Raw genomic sequence first — 25,590 nt, forward strand, 5'->3', positions numbered from 1 at the left:
AAAGAGAGGGACAAATCAAAGAACTGATTTAACTTCACTCCCTCCCTTGGTCTAGGAATAGCAGTTTCCTGTCAGCCAGACAGGAAAACCAAAGCTGAGCTGTGCTCTGGCCATAAATTCTCTTCCTTTCAAGGTGAAACAAATTCAGGCCAGTGTTGGTCGCTAGGCTGAGTAGAGCTAACATGATGCTGTTGAATGAGCCTCCTTTACCTCCAGCCCTTGACAGCTCCTCTGCTGCCTCCTCTTACCGTGGTGGAACTCTCTAGAAACGCAAAGGAGCTAGACATTCATTCCCAGGAGAAACCCAAACCCACAGCTTTGGGCTACCAATTCCCCAAGTGTCATTTATTTAGCAGGAACTGCCTCTAGAAGTGCTCTGGATAACCCCACCCCTGCTGAAACTTTAAAAGCTGCTATCCAATGAGCAAAGTCAACACCACTGGCTTACCTATCCCCTGGTCTGCCCAGTTGAGCTGAGCCCTTACAACAAGGGGCTTGCTGTGACTTCTAGGAGCTCCAGATTCTGCAAGCCCATGTAAGTGACCTCTGCCCTTCTCTCAGCTTTTCCCACGGGCCCCATGGCCTCCAGAGGGCCCCTCCCTTAACCATCTTGGCCTCTGCAAGGGCAAGAAGACACCACCACCAAGAAGGATAAAATAAGTTTTTATTTATAGTCTTATAGTAAAGGGGAAAGCCTTAACTTGCAAGACAATTCTTGGGCAGTATGTACAACATACTTTTTATTTCCATGGAATGGAATCAAACACAGACTGAGACTACAGAGTACACACTAGAAATCAGCAAATGCCAGGAACGGAGTAGGAAAAAGACAAAGAAATGAGGCCTAAACACACAAAACCCTTCACTGGGATCTGCTGACCGCAGCCAGGACCAGGGCTGGATCACACGATGGGAACAGGTTCCAGGACAGGTGGAACGGGAGTCGGGTGAGGGCAGGGAAGGGTCCGCACTGGGGGGGCAGGTTTAGTACCAGGTAAATTGCTCTTGGTATTTACATACAAAATCAGTTGGCTCTATTTCTTAGAAACACACACGGAAAGAATGGAAGATTTGATCATTACTTTATGAATCTGTCGTTTTGCAATACCGACATCATCAGAAATAGGGACAATTCACTCAGATTCAAATTTCAGTAGCAGGAAATAAATATCAAAACGTCATCACTGGCCCTCAATACAAAACCTCTCCCCGACCCGATCCTCCCTCCTTGTCCCACCCCCTACCACCCCATGGCGGCGACCACTTCACTGCTGCCCGCTGTCCCCCACACATACCACACGGGTGTCACACGGCCCTCCCTAAGGCTGGCTGAGAGAGGCAGGAGCGAAACAGGCCAAAGATGGGGCTGCAACTCTGTCCCCACTTGTTTTTATACCACAGACTTCTTCAAGGATCTAGTCTTTTAACAGGAGCGATAAATAGCTTTTTAAGAAAAAAAAAAAAAAATCCTTAAAAAGAAGGGGGATTAATTCTGATTACTCCAAACCGGTCATCTTCTTAAAGTAGAGCAGTCCACAGATTCACAAAGTCTATCAAACGGAGGTGAGGGCGGCCTGGGAGGGGCAGGAGTCCTCCGGACAAGTGCCCGGCAGGGCTGGAGGAGCTGGTGGCCGGTCAGGACATCATGTGCTCAGAGGTCCGGCCGGCCGTCTGTCCTCCATAGAAAAAGCTGCCAAGTTGGGGTGTTTTGGTTTAAAAATTCCTGGTGGGTACAGGGAATCCCTGAAGGGAAACGTTAAAAAAAAAAACAACGTGGAAATGGGGAAGGAGAACGAGAGCTGTTGTCCAAGAGCTTCTACATAAAAATAAAATTAAAAAAAAAAAAAAAGAGAGAGAGAAAGAGGGAAAAAAAAGTCTCTTAAATGGTTGTGAGGGTTCTAGGGACGAACTGAAAGAAGGATGGGACGGTGGAGGAGACAGACAGTTTGTATTGCTGGCCTGCCCCGCAGAGCTTAGCTGGCCTCCATCCGGAGCTTCTTCCTGCTTTGGGGCTCTTCGGGCTCCGACTCCGAGCTGGAGTCCGACCCTCCATCGAAGGCAGAGATGGTGCTGCCCTTGGCGTTGGTGTAGAGGCTGTTGTCTGAGGAGGGGTAGTTGGTCTGCAGTTGGGCACTCGACCTCGCCTTCTCCAGTGCACGGACTGAAAGGCAACCAAGCGAGCGGGTTACAGCCTTCTGGAGACTGGGGGAGTGACCAAGTCTCAGCTCAGGGTCCAGCCTGTTCTTCCGAAGGGCTTGCTGGCCCCCGAGGCTCAGGGTGGCTCAGAAGTAACACCCTTCTGGTAGCTGTTCCACCCACAGGCTTCATTGCCCTTCTCCTTTCCCAGCCAGACCCGGGGCCCCAGTGGACATGGCCAGCCACTCCGCAATGCCACCCAACCCTAAAGAGAAGGCTTGTGATGTCACCGTCCTGCCATGGAAGCCGAGCGTAGAGACGGGAGCATAAGCTCCCCGTGGGACCCAGCAATGCAATGACAGAGGAGAAGCTGGCCTGGCCATGCCAGGTTCCACAAAGGTGTGAAGGCCACACAACAGCAGGAAAGGATGACATAGGATGTGTCAGCCAAAGAAAAGGCTTGGCTTAGCTCTCTTGTACAAGATCCACTTGGAAAGACAAGCTGGACACTTGGAAGCAAGTCACCAATACACACGGAATACCTGGGCCTTTTGACACGTAGCCCCTACATGCAGGCTGCTTGGCCCAGTAACCAACCCGCTGCCGCCTCCCACTGCCCGTCCCTTGGGGTTCAGCTCATCTGGAGCCTGGAAGGTCAACCCATTTATTTTATCTTATTTTATTTTATTTTATTTGAGGTGTTCTAACCCAGGTGGTTACTTGCATTTCCTTTTACTTGCATCTTCCATGAGGGAGGAAGAGAAGTGAATTCCCCAGGAACAAAGAACTTGATCAGCTCTCGCTTTCCCCTGTGGTTGTAGGAAAAGGCGGGTGTGAGCATTGGAGAACAGCATGGGCCTGGCCCATAGGCTGCCCTGATTGGACTACCATTGACAATGGGGAGGGCTCACTGTCCCTGAACACCTGGAGTTTCTGGTACTTACACAGCACACTCCAATCCAAGGACCTCAAAGCTCTTTTGAGACACCTGATGCCAGGTGTGACCCCTACTGTAGGCAGAGCACCTGAGCCCCAGGAAGGGGAGAGATCAGGTCAGAAAAAGTCTTCAAACGTCCAACCCCTGGACTCCACTGTTCCCTCACTGGCGGCTCAGGTCCTGCCTCAGGATGGTTCTAACACTCGACTATTCAGCCCAAGAAGCAGGCCGCAGCTGCTTATGAGCACGCGCTCTGTAACTGGTTCTGACTCTGCAGGCCCAGGTGCGAAGCGCTGACCTGGCCGGAGCATAGCAGGGCCAGTGGCCCCACCAGCTCAGGGGCTCACCTTGCTGCTCCAGGAGAGCATTCTGCCGCTTGAGGTCATCAATATCTTGCTGGTGTGTGTGGTTTTTCCTTCGCATATACTGGATATACTCTGTGGCTTTGTCTAGGATTTGGGCCCGGGATGCCTGTTGCAATAGGAGAAAAAGCAAAGGGAACAAAATAACGACCTAGTCCAAGCAGTGAGGAAACCACGCCTTTCTGTGAGAGCACACAGGGGAATGGCAGCAGGAGGGTGAGGCGGGACAGGGCTGCGGCGGCGCCAGGAACTGCTGCGGAAGAGCCTGCTCTGCGCCAGGCAAGGTGTCGAGCCCCGTGTGTGGCTTACCTCGCAGCAGCGCTCTCTGGGAGGCAGCTCCACCAGGAACCCGAGGCTCAGAGAACTTTACTGGTTTATTCAAAGTCACCAGCTAGATAGTGGCAGAGCCTGGATTCAAACTCGGATCCATCTGACTTCTGAACTTGAACTCCTCCCATCCCCTCTGAGGTTCTTTAGGCTGCTTTCAAGTCTTCAGCCTGGCTACGTCTGAAAACATTAAAATACTACTTAACTGAGTGCTGACGCTACCTGCTCTCTACTAGGGAGTGATAGGAGCAGCTGGGCCAGAGAAACAAAAGCAAGACCTCGGGGGGATCGAGCTCAGAACTGGAGTAGGTGTAAAGCTTTTCATCCAGGTCCCTTGATTTCAGAAACACCCTGGCTGTGTTAACTATTTCCAGCTGAGCCATGCTGCTGTGTCATTATTTCAGCCTTCCTGGCTGAAGAGACTTAGTGAAAGCTGTCCGAGCTTGATGTCAACACAGGAAGGGCAGGAGATTGGGCCATTTCAGGAAGCAACCACACCTTGACCATGGCCATGGGCAGCCTAGGCACTACTCTGTTAGAGGAACAAGCTGACAAGCCATTAAAATGGATGTCGGATTATTTGGGCCCTGGAGGACCAACATGCCTAAAAGAGTCCCTCCAGGTTGCAAACAAGGCCAGAGCTACTCATGGCCAGCGGTTAACCAGCCAAACTAGTAGAATGGCACAAAGCGCAGAGGACCGACACCCAAGGCAGGGTATTCTAGAAGCTGAGTGTGTAGCACAGCTTCTCACTCAGGGTAGGGCAGTACTGGACAGTTCTGTGTTACAATTCTAGTGGGTCCTAAACAACCCAGACACAACAGGGGAAAATGGCAAAGAAAACATCTACATTCAGGATAGCAAAACTTGTATCCACTTGTATTAAATCCTGACAATCTCAACTTATATACCTCAGGCTAGGCTGCAGATCAGGCTAGGCTGCAGATCAGAGAACTCTGCAAGGCCTGGATTTATTCACCAGTCCTTGCAAGGACTTTTCACTTATAGCACACTTAAGGCAATTTCCTCAAAAGGAAACTGCTCATATTTAACCATTTTTATCTGCTGCAAATTATGTGCAAGGTACTGAGCAGACACTGTGGAGAAACCAAACGTATTAGTCATGGCTTCTTCTGCCCAGAAGCTAGCTTACTATCCAGCTGAAGAGATAAATATATCTATACACAGACAAATCACAGGGCAGCACCGACAAGTGTAACTTGAGTAGTGTAGATTAGAAAGGCCACAGGAAAGATGGCTTCTGGCTGGGGCCATTACCTACTGTGTGTCAGGCAATGGCCTTGGTTCTGTGTGTGTGTGCATACTTGCACACACACACACGCATGTACACACATTACACTGAGGTGACATCTGTGGCAAAGGGTCACTCTGGGCAGGAAGAGTAGCACAGCAGGGGTACGAGAGTGGAGACTAAGCTAGGTGTGTTTCTGGAGTCAGTCAGCTTCTGTAGGAAGAATCAGAGTACCTAGCAACGGGGGCTTGCAAGGCTGCTTTAGATGCTGTTTTCCATTTCTGCTGAAGGAACTTATTAGGATGTAATTACTAAGGGATAAGATGAAAAAAGGGACACATAATTAGAAAGGACTAATTAAAATACTCTGCTTCTCCGGATACTAGAGATGGGATTTACAAGAAGTTCTGGAGGATTGGTGGCAGAGTGGCAAGGAAGAGTTCAGGAGCCCAAAAGACAGGGCATTCTGGACTCTCTGACCACAGACCTAAATTTTTTCTCCATGGCTATTTATTTGACCAGAAATTCTCTCAGACCCCACGCAGCCCTCCAAATTCTATGCACCCGATCAATGATCTAGTTGCTATGAATATTTCGATCCTAGTCTTTCTTAACGTTTGTCTATTTTTTTCAACCAACAGTTCCCAGAAAGCAACACTAGCTCTTACTTAACGACTCATTTGCAGCTGGGACAAGGGAAAAAAAGCAAGACTGCAAATGTTCAGTGACAATTCTTCCTAACGAAGGACCACACTGAGGAGCAACCCAAGTGCTGCCAGTTTCTTCTTCACATAGTTAATACATGAAACCATGACGTCTAGTGAGCAGTAAGCATAGCACAACAAACCAAAGAGGGGGAAAGATCCTGTCAGTGATCTGCCCATTTCAGGGCAGTTTTCAGATGAAGTTAAAATTCATAGATGCTCAGAACACAGAGGCCCGTGAAGAAGGCTGGATGGGTATAAACCCAGCACAGGGCCTCCAGAAGGCTCAGCACAGCCCTTCCTCCATCCCCTGCAGAGAGCAAAACATCCCAGGTCACCCCTTAGCAAGTCCAAAAGAATGGTTCAATTAACTTTATTTTACCCAGAGTACTAAGTAAAATCCAACCAGTAAAAAAATTAAAGCACAAAATATAGAATTCTCCCAAAATCACAAGCATGTCTAGTCCAGGGATGGGGGTGAAAGCAAACTGTTGAAACCAGAAAATGCCAGACATCTAAAATCCCCTCTTCCTGGCTTTCCAAATCATGAGATCATGTGTCCAGCCACAGGATTAGGGTGTGGGCAGGCCCTTCCGTGTCTTTAGGAGTCTCTACTATGTGAACAGTAAACAAGAAACAGACAACAACCTCGGGCTTTATGGTTCAGACTGTGGAGTGGCTCCAGACTTTATAGCATGGACTATGGAATGGCCTGGGCTTTTGGTTTCTGTTTTCTGAAATGCACTGCTGGCTGAGTCAGCAATCTGTGTGTGTGTGTATGTGACCGAGCTGATAGGTGGTAAGTCAATGTGTCCATGTATGGACTGTTGCCTTTGGATACCAAGTATAGACACAGATAATTTTTTTTCCTGCTAGTTTTTAAAATCACAAGGCACTAATTCTGCTTTTAATTTTCTGAGCAGAAATTGACACAGCCATGAACCAGCACACACTGTGGCTGAGGGGACTAAAGAGGTACTGGGCCTGTTACGTAGCAGCAGCATGAGTTAATGCAAAATGGCTCTTCAGGCTCCTTCTCCACCTCCGGGAGCCACGCAGAAGTTCCCTGAAAGCCATGGCCACATTATGGCAATACAGATGATGATGACGACAGTGATGGCAACAGCTAACACCTACTGGGTACTTATCAAATGTTTTCATACAACCTTCTGATGTATTGTTTCCCCTATTTTATAAATAAGGAAACCGAGGGACAGAGCTCTAACTTCCTTACTAGTAGGCGGGACAGTCAGGATTTGAACCCAGGCCTCCAGGATACTTCTACTTTGGGGGCACAGAGGAAGCTGTGGAAAAGACCAACAGAAATGCACTGACGGCACTGACGGCGTTGTCACAGAGAGGAGAGTCTGAGAAGGAGGGAAAGGGATTCATCTACAAGATGTCAATAAAGACCCAGGAGAGGATGGTTTCCTTGGAATAGTCAGAGTTTAGGTAAATCATCTGTGCACAGGTAAAGAGCATAGGGATGAGCTGAAGCTGAAGACTAGTTTTTTAGAATTAGGCTGAAAAAGTGAGCAATGAGAAAAAAGTAGCTTGTAATAATAGCAGCTGTTGAAGGAAGACTGTGTTTCTTTTTCTTTTAAAGACAGGTGCAAATGAAACAGGTTTCTAGCAGAGAAGCAGCAAACAGAAAAAGCCTGAGAATATGAGACAGCATGGGAGAATGGACTGAACCTAGCCCCAAGGGAAGGGAGATGCCAGCTCCCAACAGTACTGTTGTCTTCATTACCTAACAAGGGCACAGCCAAAATGGACACAGGAGAAGACCTGGGGTGGCTTTTGCTGAGGTGCCCAGCAGGTTCCTATCCCATCTTGGGCTTGTGCCACTGCTACCGGCCTACTGGCATCTCTGCCCACAGCCACAAAGAGAGGCAAGTGCCAACCCAGCCTTCCGTGGCGCCCGTTGAATGGAACTGAGCTTGGGAACACAGGGCACCCACCTCATGTGCTGCAGCAAGAAACAATGACATAGCCCACAAAAAGACCCAAACCCAAGAGTATGATTCTAATTAGAACTTTTTTAAGGCCCCAAAGGAATCTTGAAGTAGTTAACACTGATGTTAGGATGAAATCCAAGGTTACTAAGCCCCACTTTAAGGCAGCAGCTCTCACAATTTTTTATATAAGGCAAGAGATCCACATGTTTCTGGAGATGTAAATCTTATTACAGTATTCTGGATTTGTGTAAAAACCCACGTTGTTTTAGAAAGCAGGGGGAGAGAGGTGAGGAAGAGAAGAATAGTGCCAGAATGTTCACAATCTGAACCACCGCAGTTCCCTAGGCTCCTAACCCTGACTCAAGAAGTAATTACCTTGGTCCTATTTCAGTTTTCCTCCTTACTGTCAAAACCAGTTCTTACCAAGCTGTTACCACTGCCTTGTTCCCCCAAGAACCAAAACGCCATATTCTGGGGAATGAAAACAGAATGCTGCCTGCCTCACTAACTGATACTTGTTTTGTACTACATATTTTAAGGAAACATAAAACCATTATTTTCTGAAATCTGCAAAAGCTTTTATACACATTAAGGTAAAGAGAAAGCTAGGCCAAAGCTGACATACATTTCCATTCGAATAAACAATCTTCTGAAAATAAAAATTAAAGGATTTGCATAATAAATCTGGGTTTACATTAAAGTAGTTCATTCCAAACTGGAAACCCCATCAATGCCAATAAGGCAGGCTGGAAGGCTGTGGGGTCAGAACCAGCCCAATGTGGCCCCTCCACGCTTCCCGCTGGCAGGCCCTCCCCAGTCCGAAGGACCATTTTATTGATTACTACAGGAAGGTAGTCCTCATGCTCTTTAAGGGGCTTAAGCCAGGAGTCAGACATTTAAGGGTCAACACAGATCACGTTTCTCAAACCTTTAATTCTCTAGTCGTTTGCTCTAGGCAGTCTGAAATGAAGTTTTGACACTTATTAATGAAGGACAGAGACACACAGTTCCCCAAAGAGGACATGCAATTAGGCAATAGACATGTGGAAAAAGATTTAATCTCACCAGTAATACACAAAATACAAAATTAATTATTACCTTTTGTCTACTAAAAATTCCAGTAATGGTAAAATTGGAGCTCTTAGGACACTGTCAAGACTAGTCATTACAAATATCAAATGATTTCACTCATAACATGGAAATTTAGGAAACAGAACAGAGGATCACAGAGGAAGGGAGAGAAAAATAAGACGAAATCAGAGAGACAAACCATGAGAGACTCATAACTACAGGGAACAAACTGAGGGTTGCTGGAGGGGATGGGGTAACCGGGTGATGGGCATTAAGGAGGGCACATGATGTGATGAGCACTGGGTGTTATTTACAAGTGATGAATCACTGAACTCTACCTCTGAAACTAGTAATACACTTGATGTTAACTGATTTTCAAAAAAGGACCAGTCTTCAGTATTTGCTTTACAAAATAAGAAATGGAAGAATGAAGACATGAAAACAATCCTCTTGGAAAGCAAAAACTAGATGTTCTTACCTAGCAACCCAACTTCTAGGAATCTATTGTACAAAAACTATCACCTACACCAAAATCGTCATCACTACATTTCTTACACAATTAAAATCTGGGAAACAACGTAACTGGCCAACAGAAGCATGCCTAATAACAATATGAACACTATCATTTGTACAAAAAGCATCTTCTGTGATAACAAGTTGTAACATCTCATCCATGTAAAGCATGTATACAAAGAAATCCAAAGGGAATATACAGATTGATAATACCATCATTTTCTTGCTTCTTAGATTCCATCCATTATTTCATGAATTTAGCAACAGCAGCTTTTTGGGGGAGGAAGAAATAGAGGCAAGTTTCTTTTGGCACTCACTGTAAGACAGCACCCAACTTTAGTCATATTAACATGAGGTGTGGAATGGGGGAGAAACATCTGAATTGCACTGTTGACCAAATGGCTAATAAGCACTTGAAATGTGACTAGACTGACTTAAGCTGTGCTATTAAGTACACAATACATGGGATTTCATTGAAGTCATACTTATTTTTGCATATTAGGTTAAATAAAATATATTATTAGAATTTACATCATCTGTTATTTTACTTTTTTTTAATATGTCAACTAGAAAATTTAAAACGCATTTGTGGCTCACTTTAAATATGTACAGGGCAACATATCTCCAAATCTTAGAATAAAGGAAAGTCTACAGTTGTGTTAGAGAAAGGGGGTACTGTTTTCTTCCTATGTTCCTAAAATTTTTGCAATTTTGCTACAAGGAAAAAAGCAAAAGAAATGCTGAAGGGAGAGCCTAGGAAACAATCCGGCACCCTTCCAAATTTCAGTATGGAAAAGCCTCCTGGCTCTCTAGTCCTCCCCATAGGAGTAAGCCCTTCCTTGCTCTGCACTGCAGACTTCCGGCAGAGTGGGACAAGGCTTCTGTCCTCAATGAGTGTACCCTTCAGTCAGGTGATAAGATTGTCACAGAGGGAAGGGACACACAGGAGAGGCCCCATGGAGTCCATGCCCGCTGGAGCTGATGGAAGAACAATACTGCGGGGTTCTCTAGGTGGTTAACTGCTTGATATGAGCCTTGAAGGCAGGCAGGAAGAGACAGACTGGCAGGGGACGTCCAGGCACGGAGAAACATGGAGGTGCTCCAGCAGCAAAGGGTAGCACAGGCTGGAGGGCCCTCTTGGTGGGTCTCTTCACCGTGAAACCCTGATGTCCTTTGGGTGTTTAAGGCTGAAGCTGGACCTTGAGAACAGGAAGGAACTTTGATAAATGACACTCCTGGGGAAGCAGAGGGGGAGTACACCACTCCACAATAAGGGAAGGAGGAGAAAAAAGCAGGAAGGCAAGGTGGGTACCTTATTTAGAGAACAGAGAACACCAGTTTTTACCATGATGGGCACTGAAAACCTTTTCAGTAGCACATAAATACAGTTTACAAAGAATTCAATAAATCAATACGTTCACAGTTGCTGAGCCTAGGGCTGAATGAGACTTGGGCAACTATGGACAACAAATTTAAGGTAGAAAATTACATTTTTGAAAAAATTATTTTTTTAAAGGTTTATTTATCTTCAGAGACCGCAAGCAAGCGAGTGTGAGCGCACACGTGCATGCATGAGTGGGAGGCAGAGACGGAGAGGGGATCTCAGGCAGACTCTGCGGTGAGCATGAAGCCCGACACAGGGCTCAATCCAACACTGAGATCATAACCTGAGCCCAAACCAAGAGTTTATGGACTGTTTTAAGAGCTGGACACCTAACTGTGCCACCCAGATGCTCCAATGAAAAAATTAATTTTGAAGAAAATAACTGCCTGGGTTGGAGTCTGGCCAGGAAATAACCTTAATGAGTAATGAGGTGAAATGGTCAGCACTGTGGTTTACATTTTATTTAAAAGATAATCCCTTCAATAGCCTCTATATGACACAGAAGCATGCTGCTGAATGAACAGCATGCCTTAAAAGGTGCCCACCAGGACGATCCTCTGCCAGGGTAACGTGGTTGGGGGGGCCGGGGTCTTCGAACCTTCAGTTAATAAGTACTCACTGCACCCTACTCATTGCACCCTAGTGTGCCAGGCACTGAGGGAAGAAAACAGGACCAAAAGACGTCTTCCCTGCCTTCACGGTGCAATATGCAGATGGGCAGACAGTCACCAAATAACCATACAAACATATGTAGAATTACAACTGGGATAAGTGCCCCAGTCACAGTTCTGAGTGAGTTTAACAGGAGAGTGACCTTTAGCTGTAAGAACTGTCAGGTTCCCTGGTATAAGGGAGCTTTTTGGTTTCAACACCTTAACATGTTAAGAAAAGCAGGCTTTAATAGAAACGAAACAGATTAGCTCAGTATTTTAACCTCTTATTTAATGCTCAGCACGTTATCTTATTATTGCTAAGTGGTATAATCCTCTCTCCCAACAAGAGAACAAGACCCTCAAGAGGAGACTCTGTCTATATTATACCTTTTAAACCTCTACAGTGCTCAACATGGCTCTTGGGTCTCAATTAAACAGGCGTACACAACCATATCAGCTGTTGCTGTTTAGTTCCAGGATGGAGTAAGCCTGTGTTTTCCTCTGGTGCTCTCACGCTACAGCTATGTACTGAGAACTATCATGTGCCAGAGTCTTTAGCAGAAGCTGAGCAGTGCCCTCCTGTTTTCACCCAAAAGGAAGGAATTCTGAACTTAATGCTCACTAGAAGACACCCTGATTTTATTTTCATCTTAGGTAATATTATTTTTTATTATCTGAAAAAAATTTTTTTTAACATTTTATTTATTTATTTGGTGCAGAGACAGAGAAAGCGAGCAAGCACAAGCAGGCGGAGCAGCAGGCAGAGGGAGAGGGAGAAGCAGGATCCCTGCCGAGAAGGGAGCCCGATGCGGGGCTTGATCCCAAGACCTTGCCATCATGACTTAACTGCTTACCTGACTGAGCCACTCAGGCACCCATATATTATTTCTTTTTAACACAGCTCTATCCAGAAAGGAGAAATCCAGAGCACAACTGCCTGAGAGAGCAATTAACTATTAAGATAAACAGGCATTTAGGAAGAGACTTAAAAGAAATTTCTCTAAACCACTGTACACCTGCAAAAGGCAATGTTTCTATAGAACCTTTTATCACTAAAGTCAACCATGTCAAGGAGACAGTGAAACTGGATGCTAGGTATGGAGCAGGGGGCAGAATCACTTCCCCATGTAAAGGCAAACTGATGGGCTGGTCACCGAGGTCTTGAACCCGACAAAACAGGATGAGCTCAGTGCCAGCAAGCCACGGGCAACACTTCCTAGCACCCAACCTAGCACCCTTAAAACAAATAATAATTCTGTTAAAAAAAAAAAAGAAAAAAGTAATGTCTTCATTTTTAAAGATGTTATTTATTTGAGAGAGAGAGAATGAGCAGGGGAGCTGCAGAGGGAGAGGGAGAAGCAGGCTCCTCACTGAGCAGGGAACCTGATGTGGGGCTGGATCCCAGGACCCCAGGATCATGACCTGAGCCAAAGGCAGATGCTTAACCCACTGAGCCACCCAGGCACCTTTAGAACAGTTGTCCTTGCCCTTACATCCCTTTCTCTGGTTGAGTGGCTGATAGTACTATTTCCATCCTATCTTTCCCCATGGGATGTCCAGTGGAAGAACTACACCAAAAATAAGAGACTCAAACAATAGAGTTCAAGGGTCTACTTGCTAACACTGGGACCTATGGCAAAACCCAAATGGATCACTAGCTGTAATGGCTGTTTTCTCAGAGGAGCTATGAGGACTCAGAAAAATTTACAGATTTTAGTGATCTTCAACTGTCCGTACTTTAGTGTCACCTACATATGCCACTTCAGGAGACTGTGTTCTAGTAAAAATAGCCCGGGTATGACATACTGCCAAGATTACCAGCTCTACCTAGGAGGAGCTCCCAATATAAAGATAAAAGTATTTAAGTAAGATTTATTCAAATATCCTCAAGTTGTTTACTCCTCTAGTGTGGCAGAAAGACTGACCTCAGCAATCAGCAGTCCCAAGTTCTAGTCCCTGTCCAGCTACAGATGGGGATCATGACCTCAAGCTCGCTTCCTCATCTCTGATACAGTAATGATGATAGGAACAGCAGTAATAGCCAATGTTCAATTCTATTAGTATAAAACCTCACAGAACCACTGCGTTTACTTTTATGTTGCAACAGAGATGTTGGTTATTACTGATTTTTTTTCTTAACTTATGCAAAAGGTGACCACTTTTTATAACATTTATGTTATAATAAAAATAAAACAGAGAATAGAATCTGGGTCTCACATTTAAAGCTATTTTTTTATACAAGTATCCCTTACTCTTGGGTTAGGATCCAATTCACTCAGTATTGGGTTTCAGTTTAAAAATCAAAAAACTTGGCTATGTATGATAGGTAATTCAAATATTAAGGGAGAAGTCACCTGGAACTTAAAAGATGCCCAAATCAAGAGACTGGATATGTTCCCTGCAAGAACTGGATCTGAGCTCCCCCAAACTCATGATTATTTACATAATGTTGCAACCTTAATTACTGCAATACAAATCAAGAATTAGCCAATTTCCTTTGGTTCAAATACCATATTTTTAAAAAATTGCAACATTTAGTGAGCACTGGTTAGACTGAGAGACAAAGTATTCTTTTTGTTAGACTCCCCCCAGCATCTGTGAAACAATGCTGGCAGACAAGGAAAATCATGCAGATGGTGGAATTTGGGTGGGAAGGGGATCAGAATGACTTTACTCATGCTTAGTGTGGAGTATCTGGATTATAATACAGAACAGGATTCTGAGATCAGAAAGCTACCTGGTCAATTCCCACACTGGGATTTTGTTAATGGGCTCCACATAACCTGGCCCCTTGACTACTTGTCTTTCCTTAGTCTTGCTACTTCTCTGACCTCATTTTCTATGGTCCCTTCACTCACTTCACCCCAGCCACCATGGCCTCTGTTCTTGACAGGCCCAGCAATACTCCCAGGTACCTGCCTTTGGGCTATTACGCCTGCCTTCCTTTGGCCTGGAGTGCTTATGACCAGACAGATGCCTGGTTCTTTCACTTCCTTCAAACCTTTGTTCCAATGACGACTTGCCAGTGAGTTTCCTTGTCTGAACTCTTGCAACTGCAACCCCTCCTTCCCTGTTTAATTTTCTCCACAGCACTTATCTGACAAGCTATGTATATTTTACAGTTACTAGTTCACTTTTCATCTTTTCCTCACCAGAAAAAGAGCTTCTGCTTGTGTGTTTTGTTCTCTGCCGTTTCCCTGCTATCTACAACAGTTCCTGGCATGCAGCAGACCCTCAATAAACATTTGATGAATGAAGTGATTGAATAAATGAATGGGCCACATCAAATGACAACCTATTCAGTTTGTAAGGCTACCAAATTTAAACTAGCAACTTCCTTGAAGAAAAGAGACAATGGGATTTAGGACAGTGTGATTTTAAGGACTTAAAGAAGAGTATTATAGCAGTGCAAAATATGCTGGATAAGGAAAAAGGTATAGTTGACCTCCTATGACCAGCTTCTCCCAAAGTGTTCTCAAACTTAAAAATGCCTAAGAATCACCTGACTGCTTGTTATAAATATAAATCCCCAGGCCTGCCTCCAGAATGGCAGTCAGGAGTGAATCTGTGAGAGTGAGCCACAGGCCACCTCTTGGGAAACACTGCCTTGGTGCCACTCCTGGTTAGATGTGAGACTTAAGGGAGCCCTGTCCATTTAGTACACCAAAACTGTTTCAATTGATACCACAGCATAAGAATAAGCACTGTCTACAGTTCAGACAAGCACAAAAGGTAATCCTTTGCATGCATGTACTCTGAAAGGATGAGTCTGCCTCTCCATCATAAAGATTTCCTGTGCTGCTTTGAGAGTGTTGTGCCCAGGAATGTTGTTATTCTAGGTAAGCACCTTAGTTCAAGGCCACTAAACCAAGTACACAGTAAGTAGACCTAATACATGGCAAATCCTGGTTTTGCAATACCAGGTATTCACCTGGCCTGTTTTGCTTTTTTCATGGAGGTTAGACCTACTCCACGCTTCAGCCACAGAGAAAGCCACACCTTAGATAAGGTATAAAGCACATGATTGACTGGAGTGGCAGTATAAACAAAGTAAAACTATAATGGTTCTAAGTTTGATTATGGATAACCAAACAAACTCAGGACCCCCACCCACAGAGCTAAATCAGGAGAGTCATTCCAAGCATACCTGAGAGTAATGATTTTTCTTAAAATAGTTGCTTTTTAAAATACTGAATCACTGAACAAAAAAACACAGGTCCTCTTTCCAGTCTGCCATTCATACCACTGAATTGATACGGATAGCAGCTGGCTACATTCTGTGTTAAGGCTGTAACTAACTGCACAAACAGATGTATTCTCCAAATTCCAAGAAGTGACCCTAACCCATAGGCTTTTTACTCAAAGCTTCCAACTTTGTTTTTCAAATGCAGAAACAGCTGGTGCCTACCTCTCCAGGGAAAATATTAGCTTCTGGAAGGCCATCAGTGGGGCAGAGGGAAGCAAAGACCAGTGATTTTCCCTCCACTTCAGATGAACATTTATCTTTCCTTAAGTCTTTTGTCCTATAGCTTAAAATGCTCTGTATATATGCCTTGAAATAAAAGCTGCTGAAACTGGAAGTTCATTGATGTCCAGGTTGGCTCATATACATTCCCCGAGAGATCTCATTTAAAATAAGTACTAAGTTTGAACCATACGAAAGAAATTCTCATAGAGGGCTAGGGAATCACTGACTTCAGAAATTCTTCGTGTTATCCTGAACTTTTATGGGCTATTCTCTGTACTGTATAGTTATAATCATTTCTTGAATGAGTAATTTAATATAAATAATTCTTATTTTAAAGGATAACTCTTATTAATGTCTTAGAAGCAGCTCCATCACATCTGTCATTTGCTAAGAACAGAGTAGGTGTGCAACACCCCAAAGAATCAAAAATGAAGGAAATCACACAATTGGAATATCTCTGATTCCATTTCTTTCCAGACAGGTGAGTGTCCTGGTACGCCCCCCAGCAAGTTTCAAGTTAGTGGCGGCCATCAGCTTTCTCAATAAACTCACCTTCTCTCCTTGGAGTGATGGGACTGAGTCCCGCAAACTGTGAAAGCTGTCTTTGATGTGGTCCCTACGTTTTCGTTCCAGTGCATTATGATGAGCCCGTTTGTCAGCCTAGAAGAACAGGAAAAAGAGCACATTAGCAATTTCCCTCCTTTTGCTTGCTGTAGGTGGGTGGGGAATAGCCTGGAAGTATATGCTGTCAGCGCTGTCCCTGGCGATTGGGCTGGGAAGGACTTGTCGAGGTGGGCAGTTAGGAGTCTCCAGAATTAGGATCTGCTAAAGGGGGAGAAAGGGGTGAGCAAGGCTTGCGACAGGAACATCCAAAGTAGCTCGATGCATCCAGCTCATGCATAAGTAAAATAAAAGTTATTCACAGGGACAAAGTGTAACTCTCCTGCAACATCAGTCTTCCCCCACAACTTACTTATGTGACAGAATAGCCAGCCAGTTCATGGTTGGGAAGTGACGAGGAAAAAGCTCTAGGGGGTCCCTTTATAAAATGTGATCACCCCCACTGTAAAAGATTCTCCATGGGGGGTGCCCAGGAAAGGAGTAAGGTCACTGGTGCAGTGTTTCTTTCCATGTGAAACCCATCACCATGAGTCTGGTCTCAAGCTTGCTAAAAGGGACTAATTTAAGACCTGCTCACCAAATTCTATAACTAAAACCTCTAGAAAACCCAGATGCCATGAATCTGAGATTATGACAGAGCTGATAAAGACACCAACCACATTCTGAGTTCCTGTTTTTTAAAGTTTATCCATGGTGCTATCCTGCCAAGGGCTTCCCCTCAAACACGCTGTGCCAGAAAGGTTGTTCTTAGATAGCAAATCATCTGACACCCACATGCTCTGAATAAATTTCCTCAGGCACCTGTGGCAGGTCAAGTTTATTTGGCAGTATCTAACTACCCAAGGCCCAAAGTCTTTATCCTGTTCTGCTTAACATCACAAAGAACTATCAGCTGGAGAGGGAAGAAGACTGGCGACAAATCAGAAATGGCAAAATACTCTGGCTTCAGGCAAAAAAGAGAGTGCTGGAGAGCACTGCAAGAGAGCTTCAGCAGGTCCCGAAAAAAAAGGGCATTCCCTCCGAATGGAACACAGATGCTTAACTTAGTCTAAAGCAAGAACTTTTTATCACATCCACACTTTGGGAATTATGGAAAATAATATACTCTGAAAATGTACCCTGAATACACAAGGTTGTACTGAGCTAATCCAGAGAAAAGGTCTGTATATGGAAAGTCTGGGTAGTTTTAACCTACCCAAAGCACCAGGAAGTCTAGATATGAAGCAACAAGAGTAAATAACTTGGCTTAGCACAAGAATGCCTCAAATGAATCCTTGTACTAGACAAGATGTACAGACAAAAATCTATAAAGACAAGAGTTGTGGGAATGAAAGGACTTGAAATTCTTTTATCTAATCCTAAGTCTGAGACATTAGAGAGGAAGTGGTGGCTGGGAGCTGCTGTGGTAACTGAAGTCACTTCCCAGTCTCTCAAATAGCTCTGTTGAACTGGACACCTGGTTCCCACAGAGGCCCTGACTCTATATAGCATAGCAAGTCATTTTGAGAGCAGATGCGTGGGCACTTCTAAAACCCTCCTAATCTTGTTAAGTCTGAATTCGTGGTGGTGTTTGCTGAGCTTAATGACACATGGAATTTATGGGGAAACGGAGGTAACAATCAAGTTTGGACACCAGATAAACTGAGGCTATAGGTACCCGGACTGTTCTCACACAGCATAGAACAAGATGCCGATGCCTTCTAATAGCAGTAGGAAATAAGTTGAAGGAATTAAGCATATTTAAGTATCTAGTCCCTTCCTAACTTACTGTCCCCTCTAGTCACCTACATAGGTAAGGTGGGCTGAGCTCTAACCTGGGCTATACCTAAAGCACTGAGAAGGTGGAGATGGCACTGGGCATCTATCTGCCTCTCCATCATTTGCTACAGACTCCCAGAACGGTTTATTTACATGCAAATTAATTGCCCACCTTTGGTCTTCAGCAACAGCCCAAGATATTCCGGTCTACTAAATCACCCTGATTTCTGGCCCTCCTCTCAGCTTAAGAGCTGTACACAGAAGCACTAACAGCAGAGTCACCCACAATTCCTCTTGTTGATACAAATAAAATCCTAATGGTCTGTTCTCTTTCTGGGAGAGTTCTGCAAATCTCAAAAGGTTAGAATCAAGTGGGACTTGGTTTCACTGAGGCCTGCACCAGAGGGGTGGAGCTAGGTATAATCTAACACCAAAATCATCCCCACAATGCACTACTCCCTTCCCATTCACTGAGCCCTGAAAGGACTCAAATGGACAAGTCTTTTGGTTAGAGGATTGTTAAGTGAACTTGGCTGTGGACCATCAGCAGAAATCTTGGCTTCTCATCTGGGGAGCCAGCCAAGTTTGAGAAGTTGGCTCAACAAGGAAAGGCAGCAGTCCACTGCCTGGTAGAAAGCCTGGGCTGGGGACTGTTGTTCTCGAAGTAGTGGATGGAATTTCTGTGGTGGTTCCAGGCCCAATTTAACTAGCAGAAGAGTAGAATCTTAGACCAATTCCTGCTGCCATGTCCATCCCCAAGCTGCTACTTTTAACCAGAGTCAATTTCAAAGCTCTCAGAGACAATGGCAAGGATATATTTTCTCCTCCCTAGGCCTCATTTGAAAGAGCAAGTTAAAAATATGCAGAACTAATATGCCTAAATCCAGGCAACTCTATACTAAATGATATCTCTAGTGGCTTGAAAGAAGAGACGAAAAACCTTTACACAAAACTAAGAATTCTGTTCGGGAAACATTTCCAAACCACAGAGATCCATCCAGCCCAATAATAATACTCCCCTGTCCCCCACTCCACATCATCCAAATGGAGGGCCAGTTGCCAGGCTTATCACTGCTTTGTTAATGGTCTTCACTTGCTGGCAACCCTTTCTGAAAGGGCCAAGATTTCAGAGTTGAGAATGAAAAACAGGGTAAAGACTTCCAGTATAAAGCATCTGAGATCCTCCCACAAACTCAAAACTAGTTTAAAAAAGGGGGGGCGTGGGGGAAGGGTCAAAGAACTGTGGTGTCTTAAACAAATAAAGCTCAACTCAGAAATTAGCTAGTTTTCTGTCGCCTGTACTGAGAAAGATATTTGATAATGAAAACAAGCGATACCAAACAAATTCTAGGAGACAGTAGAGTATTCTTGGGCTGCATAGCAGGCCCCCAAATACCTCCCTCCTCACATCCTATAGGAGCAGTGGCTGGATGCCGCCCCCTTCAGTTTCCTTCAATTTGCAGTTTCTGCCAAAAAACCCTTCCTTCAGGGCATTCCAGGCTAACAGAAATCCTAAAGGGCTGTGTGATACTGAAGAGTGGCTGGCCCACAGATGCTCAACAGGAACTCCAGCACCAAATCGCTTCCAGCTTTGACGTCTCTGCCAAGGTTTTTACTCAGCCTCTCAGTTTTATTTCCACCACTTTCCGCACTGGCAGCCAGAGTACAAATCTTCACCTACAATTTGTCCACCTCTGACACTAACAAGCACGTGTATCTTAAGTTTTGTTGTATGTTGAAAGCAAACATTATTTTGTTAGCCAAGAAGTTGCTAAACCGGCAGGAGGTCATTCAAGCTACGGAGGTCTATTCAAAATTGAGGGAAATCTCTTTGAATTATTTCCTTCCAACTTATTGCATAGAGAATGTATCTACATTCAAAGCATTATTGTCAGCTAGCAGCCTTGTCTTCTCCAAGTTCTAGGTAGGCAAATAGCATGGGGAAATATTGCTCCATTATTCAAGGATGCACAAGGTTCTCCAGAACAATGCTATTTCTTTCACACTACTTGACATCTAACCCCATCTATAGGGAGAGTCTTAATTCCCATATAAAAAATGCTCAGCCTATACCGAACTGGAGTTGCCCACGAAACATTTATTGTCTTTAAGAATTTCAAAGGTTGCCATTTTAGAGGGGAGTGTTGCTTATTATTAGTAAGCTGTTCTTATTAAACACAAACATGGAAAATATACAAGCTCAAAATTCTCATCAGAAAATATCTACTTATTACTTCTGATGGCAAGCAGATAGGGTAAATAAAGCTGAATTTCTAAGCAACTTAATTCATTTTAATCAACCTGAAAATTGCAACACGAAGTAACAGGCAGCTAGGATGAGAAACTCCAAAGGTCCTTAACAAAAGATATGAATTTCAACTTTCCAGTATCTGTCCTGCTGGAAGCTGACTGCCTGCTATGTATCTCTAACATCTACTAAATACATGTGTTTTTGAGGGTTGGGTTTTTTTTTTGTTTTTTTTTTTTTTTTGGTATGATTTGGTGCCTGAATGAACTTGGGAATGCTATAAACCAAATATGTTGTCAAACTATAGCCATTTAAGAGAGTAAAATTGGCTTGGTCATGAAATTCTAATTCAAAACCAAGCTGTATTCCATGATCAACTATTTCCCCATTACGGCCATCTTGAAAAAGAACTTTAAAACATAAGATTACCCTTTTCTCTAACAAACAGGCATACTTAGGAGGCAAGCCTGGTGTTGCTGCATTGCTGTCAACATTCTGAAGCACACTGAGTACAGGCAGTGTGCAGCACTTCTGAGATGCAACGAATTCCAGGTAAAACAGATAATCGTTTCCTGAGTAAATTCCAATCTCAAAGGCGACCAAGCTCACTCTCCTCTGAATGGATTACAATTCCGAAAGAAGCAAAGAGCGCTAAGAAGTTAAAAATATTTCACATGAGGAGGGTCCACAAGTGAAACTGCACCCCCAACAACCTACTTTAACTGCAACACATTCAGCTGGTATGGAGGAAAAGGTGCTGAAAAAGACTTTGGGCTTCTCTCCTAACAAACTGACCCTATGCTTCTCATATACTTTCATTTTCCCCAAAAGGAATTTCCCAAACCAAAATAAAACCAAAGGATCACTCCATATTAAATGTACCTGTCCCAGAAAATGATCTTTAAAATGTAACCTCTTCCCTCCAAAAAACAGTTAAGATAGCATTTAATAATAAAAATATTGTTTGGGATTATTTCCTTCAACAAAGCTTACTGGTCACTGGAAAAGCTGTTTGCCATTTGCACTGAGGCAACCGAAAACAATATTCGTCAAATCAGTTTCACTTTCTGTTATAGTTAGCCTCACTTCCTAACTGTCCTTGCTGAGAATCTTACGTTTCTCACACTTAGCAAGGCTGCGCCTAGTGTAGTGACATTATAAAACACACATGAGGGCCTCTTTTTTCATCAGGACCCATAGAACCTTTTCCAAATAACTTTTTAAAAGTTCTTCTATAGTCCTTAATCCTTGGCTGTTCACAGTCCACAGCCTCTTCTGAATTAACACAAGCTTAAGAATAGTTTCCCCCAAGTTTTAAAAAATATATTATCTATACTAAGTGGCAGGAAAAAAACTGATGTATTCAGAGGAAAAAAACTCCCAAATCCTTTTTACCCTACTTGTTCACAGTAATTGTTTGATATACTATAAAATTTATCTATTGCTTCTTCTCGCCCTGCTATTGGGATTATTTTGTACCAGAGAGTATTTAAAAGTCTCAGCAAGTAGATGTCTCAAATTAAAAATAGAGGGTCAAAACCACTCTCACTGCCTACCTCCCAAAATCAAAAAACAAAAATCCTAGGCACCTTAACATCAGACTAAAAATATCTAGAAAAAACAATGACATTAGCATTCTAGGAGAGTGGAAACATTTTAATAATTTAATAAAGTAATTCACATCAATACCCAAGTGGATGGATATTTTGAAAAGCGGAAAGCTTTCAAGAACAGTAAGCCAAACTTTCACAAAGAAAACTCTCTCACTGGAAAGCCAATGTAATTCCAAGTCAAATAATGATTCTGCAAAGGAGGCCTAACCAATCCCTATCCTCCAACCCTGATCAAGCCCTGGGGCACATTTTATAACTGGCGACTTGGGGAAGAAAAAAAGTGTTTTAAATAGACTGGATCCCAAACATGAAACTCCACGTTCACATTATTAAGGATCATAGTGACTAGAAAAAAGAACTGAATTTCCAAATACATGCATAAAGTGTCGGACAATATTTCAAGCAAAAATAAAACAAAACAAACTCTTTTTAGTGACTATCACCCAGGGATAATTTTTAAAACCCTCCGGAACAACTGCATACTCCAGTAAACTCTCAATAAACATTTTTTCTTAATGCCTATCTGCTTGGACAACCTGCAGAATTTACTTCCTCTAATGAAGAGCAGGTACAAGGAAGAGGACTAGCTTTTATCTTGGGTATCACAGGTATCAAAATGGTATCCTGCATATTCTAACAAGTTCCCAAACAACTTGGTTGTCTCCACATTTCCAAAGTCAGAAAAATACATAAAAATCTGGATTTCTAAACTATGTTTAAAAATAGGAAGATCTGGCAACAGTGAGCCCTTACTCCCACATAACAACAACCTACTGGAGTGTAGTGGCTGCCTTTTCAGAAAAGACATGTGCAATCCAGAACCTAGTCCTCACCTCTGCTCTTTACTTTATTCCTGACGATTTTACTGCCTGGGCCCCCCCAGAGGCATCTGAATTTTTGATCCCCATTCTATAAACTTTGTACTATTCCCATCTGTCCAATTTAGATACTCTGATGTACTTCTCTTCCTCTCTCTGACTCTGATTTGTCTATTCGTTTTTTCTTTCTCTAATCTGTTCATAGAACACCCACAGTACTGTCCCAGACTGGAAAGGCACGAGATTAGTGTCTATCTAAATCCACAGAACCATCTACTGAGAACATTAATATCAAAACCATGAGAAATTACTGATAACACTGTATGGTCTCAGCCACCACTTTTTAGCAAATCTATCTCTGCGATGCCACTTCTCAACAATTTTTCTATATTTTTCATACGTCTCCTTCAACACAAATAGTCAGACCAGAACAAGCTGTCCACGACACTTTCGTATTCAACCTTTGGTTCCTCTACATTTCTAATTTCTGTATTAGAATAATACCAGTTTGTGCTACATTCTATAGGTCTATATCAGTCACATGACCACATGATGATTTTTTTTTGCATGTGGCTTCAGCTTCACACAACTATGCATATATGGTTTAGCGCCTGCTTGCTCCAAAGTAAATCTGACTACTTTGCCCCGAATAACACAGTTTACTTCAGAATGACATTTCTCATTTTACACTTATATAGTGACAGCTAGATTCCCCCACCTGGGAACTACAGAACGACCAATTTTTTTTCTGCAAACAGCTCCTTTCACTCACCTACAGTCTCTGAAACTTATCACCTGAGTCTAGAATGAGGAGATTTTGCAAACCCACCCCCCACCCACCTAGAATCCCAGAACAAGGCCCCGCCTCACCTTAGCGGTTAACAGGAGAGTTTACTATAGTATTAAAAATAATAGAACAATCTCTTTTTCTCTCTGACCCCAAAAAGGACTAGAACTGAACGGAAATGAAAATGAAATGGAGAGTAGGAGACGTACCGCAGATTGAAACCTCGGTTGCTCTTCCTGGAATAAGAGAGAAAAAAAAAATAGAAAATATAGAAGTTATTTTTACACTTCACATTCAATAATAAGAAAGAAAATGCCGGCGGCGAAGGAAGCGGCGGGTGGGGAGTCAGCCCGACCCCCCTCCCTCCCTCCCCACCCGACGCCCCCTTCCCCCTAGCGGGATCCGGTAGCGGGGCAGGGGGGGTCCCGAGCGCCGCCCCTCCTTCCGGGATCCGACTCCGGCTGGAGGGGGTTCAGAGCACTGTCTCCTCCCCTCGCACCCAGCTCGGGGCATCTGGGCACTCCCACCCCCTCTCTGCCCTCCTTCAACCCCCCCAGGATCCGCGGATCTCGGGAAGAGGTTGATCGCAGATCGAGGGGGCAGGTCCTGAGCGTCGTCCCTTTCCCGGGGATCCGGACAATGGGATCTCGGGCGCACCCCGTACCAGTCCCCCCGATCCTGAACAGGACAGGGTGGGAGCCGGAGGCCGCCGCACCTTGCTCCACCGGGGGAGGTGGGGGTCCCAAAGGCCGCGTGTCTCCACCCCACCTCCAGTCCCAGAAGGCCGCTCCAGCTAGGAGCCCGGAGGGGAGCGAGCTGGGAGCGCGACGGAGGCGGTCCCAGTCGAGGTGGGGGGGGGGGGCTGGTAAGGGGAAGGAGGAGGCGGCTGCCCGGCCCCCTGCCGCCGTCGCCCCGCTGAGAGCCCTGGCCGCTGTCCCCGCCTGACAACCCGCACGGGAAGGAAGAAGCCCCGGGACTCACGTCGCTCTCCACCTCGATGTCATCGTTATCGCTCATTTCCTACGGCCCAGGGAGCGGCCACTGCAGCGGCGGCGGGGAAGGGGGGAGGGGTGGAGGGGAGGGGGAAGTCACCGACAACAACTAGCCGAGTCCCCCCACACACACACTCACTCACTCACTCACTCGCTCTCTCACTCACACACACACACACAACACTGGCGAGAACCACCTCCTCACTGCAGCACCGGATCAACGGCGGCACGCACGCCCGGTCGGCCCCCTGCCACGTGACCGGGCCCGTCACGCTGGGGCCGCCGAGACTTGTAGTTGTCGTCCCTTTGACTGACGGCCCAGCTGCCTCCAGAAAAACTACAAATCCCATAAGGAACTGCACCCGGTCGTCGCCAGTCCGGGCTGTTGACGGAGTCCAGAGCGCCTGCGTGTCCTGTGAAGGGGGCGGAGAGCGGAGCGGCGCGGTGCCTGCTGGGAGTTGTAGTCCGCAGACCGCGAGTTGTCAGGAGGTTTTCTTCCCGAAGCAGCAGAGGAGGCTGCTGGGAAGACAGGACACGTGGAGGGAGCTGGGGCTCCTGGAGCCCGGCACCGTCCGAGCGCCGGGCGCCTGGCCCAGGGGACAGGGTGGAGGCTCTGGGGGAGTAGCCGACTGCCTAAATAGCGCTGCCTTTCCTTGGCGTGACTGGTTTTACTTTGTTTTCTTGATGCCTGAGTCGCCCTGCATTGCGCCCTGGGGCGGAACCCGTATAGGGCGGGGAGGGGGGGGGGCGTCCTGCTGCTGCGGACTAGGGGGCGCGGCTCGGAATGCCTACGCGAACCTTTGGGATCTGGCAGTGGGGAGGTGTCAATGGCAGGTGTTAAGTGGCGTTACAGGACTGGCAGGATGACCGGCCTCGCTGACGGACCGCTCCCAGCCATGAGAATTTTGTATCCATTCATCCGGGGGTGACTATCCTTGCTGCTCACCGTGAGGCTCGCACGTTCATGGACCTCCGATCCTCAATAACC

The 25,590-nt window shown here is 45.0% G+C and overlaps 1 protein-coding gene across 4 annotated transcripts; it reads right to left on the reverse strand.

Moving 5' to 3' along the window:
• Positions 1-646: 646 nt before the first annotated feature.
• MAX (MYC associated factor X) lies at positions 647-24,852 on the reverse strand. 4 transcript variants are annotated; one of them, XM_032344512.1, is made up of 5 exons: positions 24,592-24,845; positions 23,820-23,846; positions 16,318-16,425; positions 3,421-3,544; positions 647-2,161 (listed from the first exon to the last, which is right to left on the reverse strand). In XM_032344512.1, exons 1-5 carry the CDS (start codon positions 24,625-24,627, stop codon positions 1,974-1,976), a joined length of 483 nt encoding a protein of 160 aa, XP_032200403.1. In that variant the 5' UTR covers positions 24,628-24,845; the 3' UTR covers positions 647-1,973. The 4 variants fall into 4 exon arrangements, with proteins under 4 accessions (XP_032200403.1, XP_032200405.1, XP_032200404.1 ...); XM_032344514.1 differs by lacking the exon at positions 3,421-3,544 and having other exon boundaries at positions 24,592-24,852; XM_032344513.1 differs by lacking the exon at positions 23,820-23,846.
• Between the last annotated feature and the right edge of the window lie 738 nt (positions 24,853-25,590).

Source organism: Mustela erminea, chromosome 5, assembly GCF_009829155.1.
Source record: "Mustela erminea isolate mMusErm1 chromosome 5, mMusErm1.Pri, whole genome shotgun sequence".
Lineage (NCBI taxonomy): Eukaryota > Metazoa > Chordata > Mammalia > Carnivora > Mustelidae > Mustela > Mustela erminea.

Coding starts and splice junctions, on each gene's coding strand:
- MAX (XM_032344512.1), bottom strand. CDS start 24,627: ATGAGCGATAACGATGACATCGAGGTGGAGAGCGAC. Junction 23,847..24,591: donor ACATCGAGGTGGAGAGCGAC/GTGAGTCCCGGG, acceptor CTCTTATTCCAG/GAAGAGCAACCGAGGTTTCA. Junction 2,162..3,420: donor TGCTCTCCTGGAGCAGCAAG/GTGAGCCCCTGA, acceptor GTTGCCTTTCAG/TCCGTGCACTGGAGAAGGCG.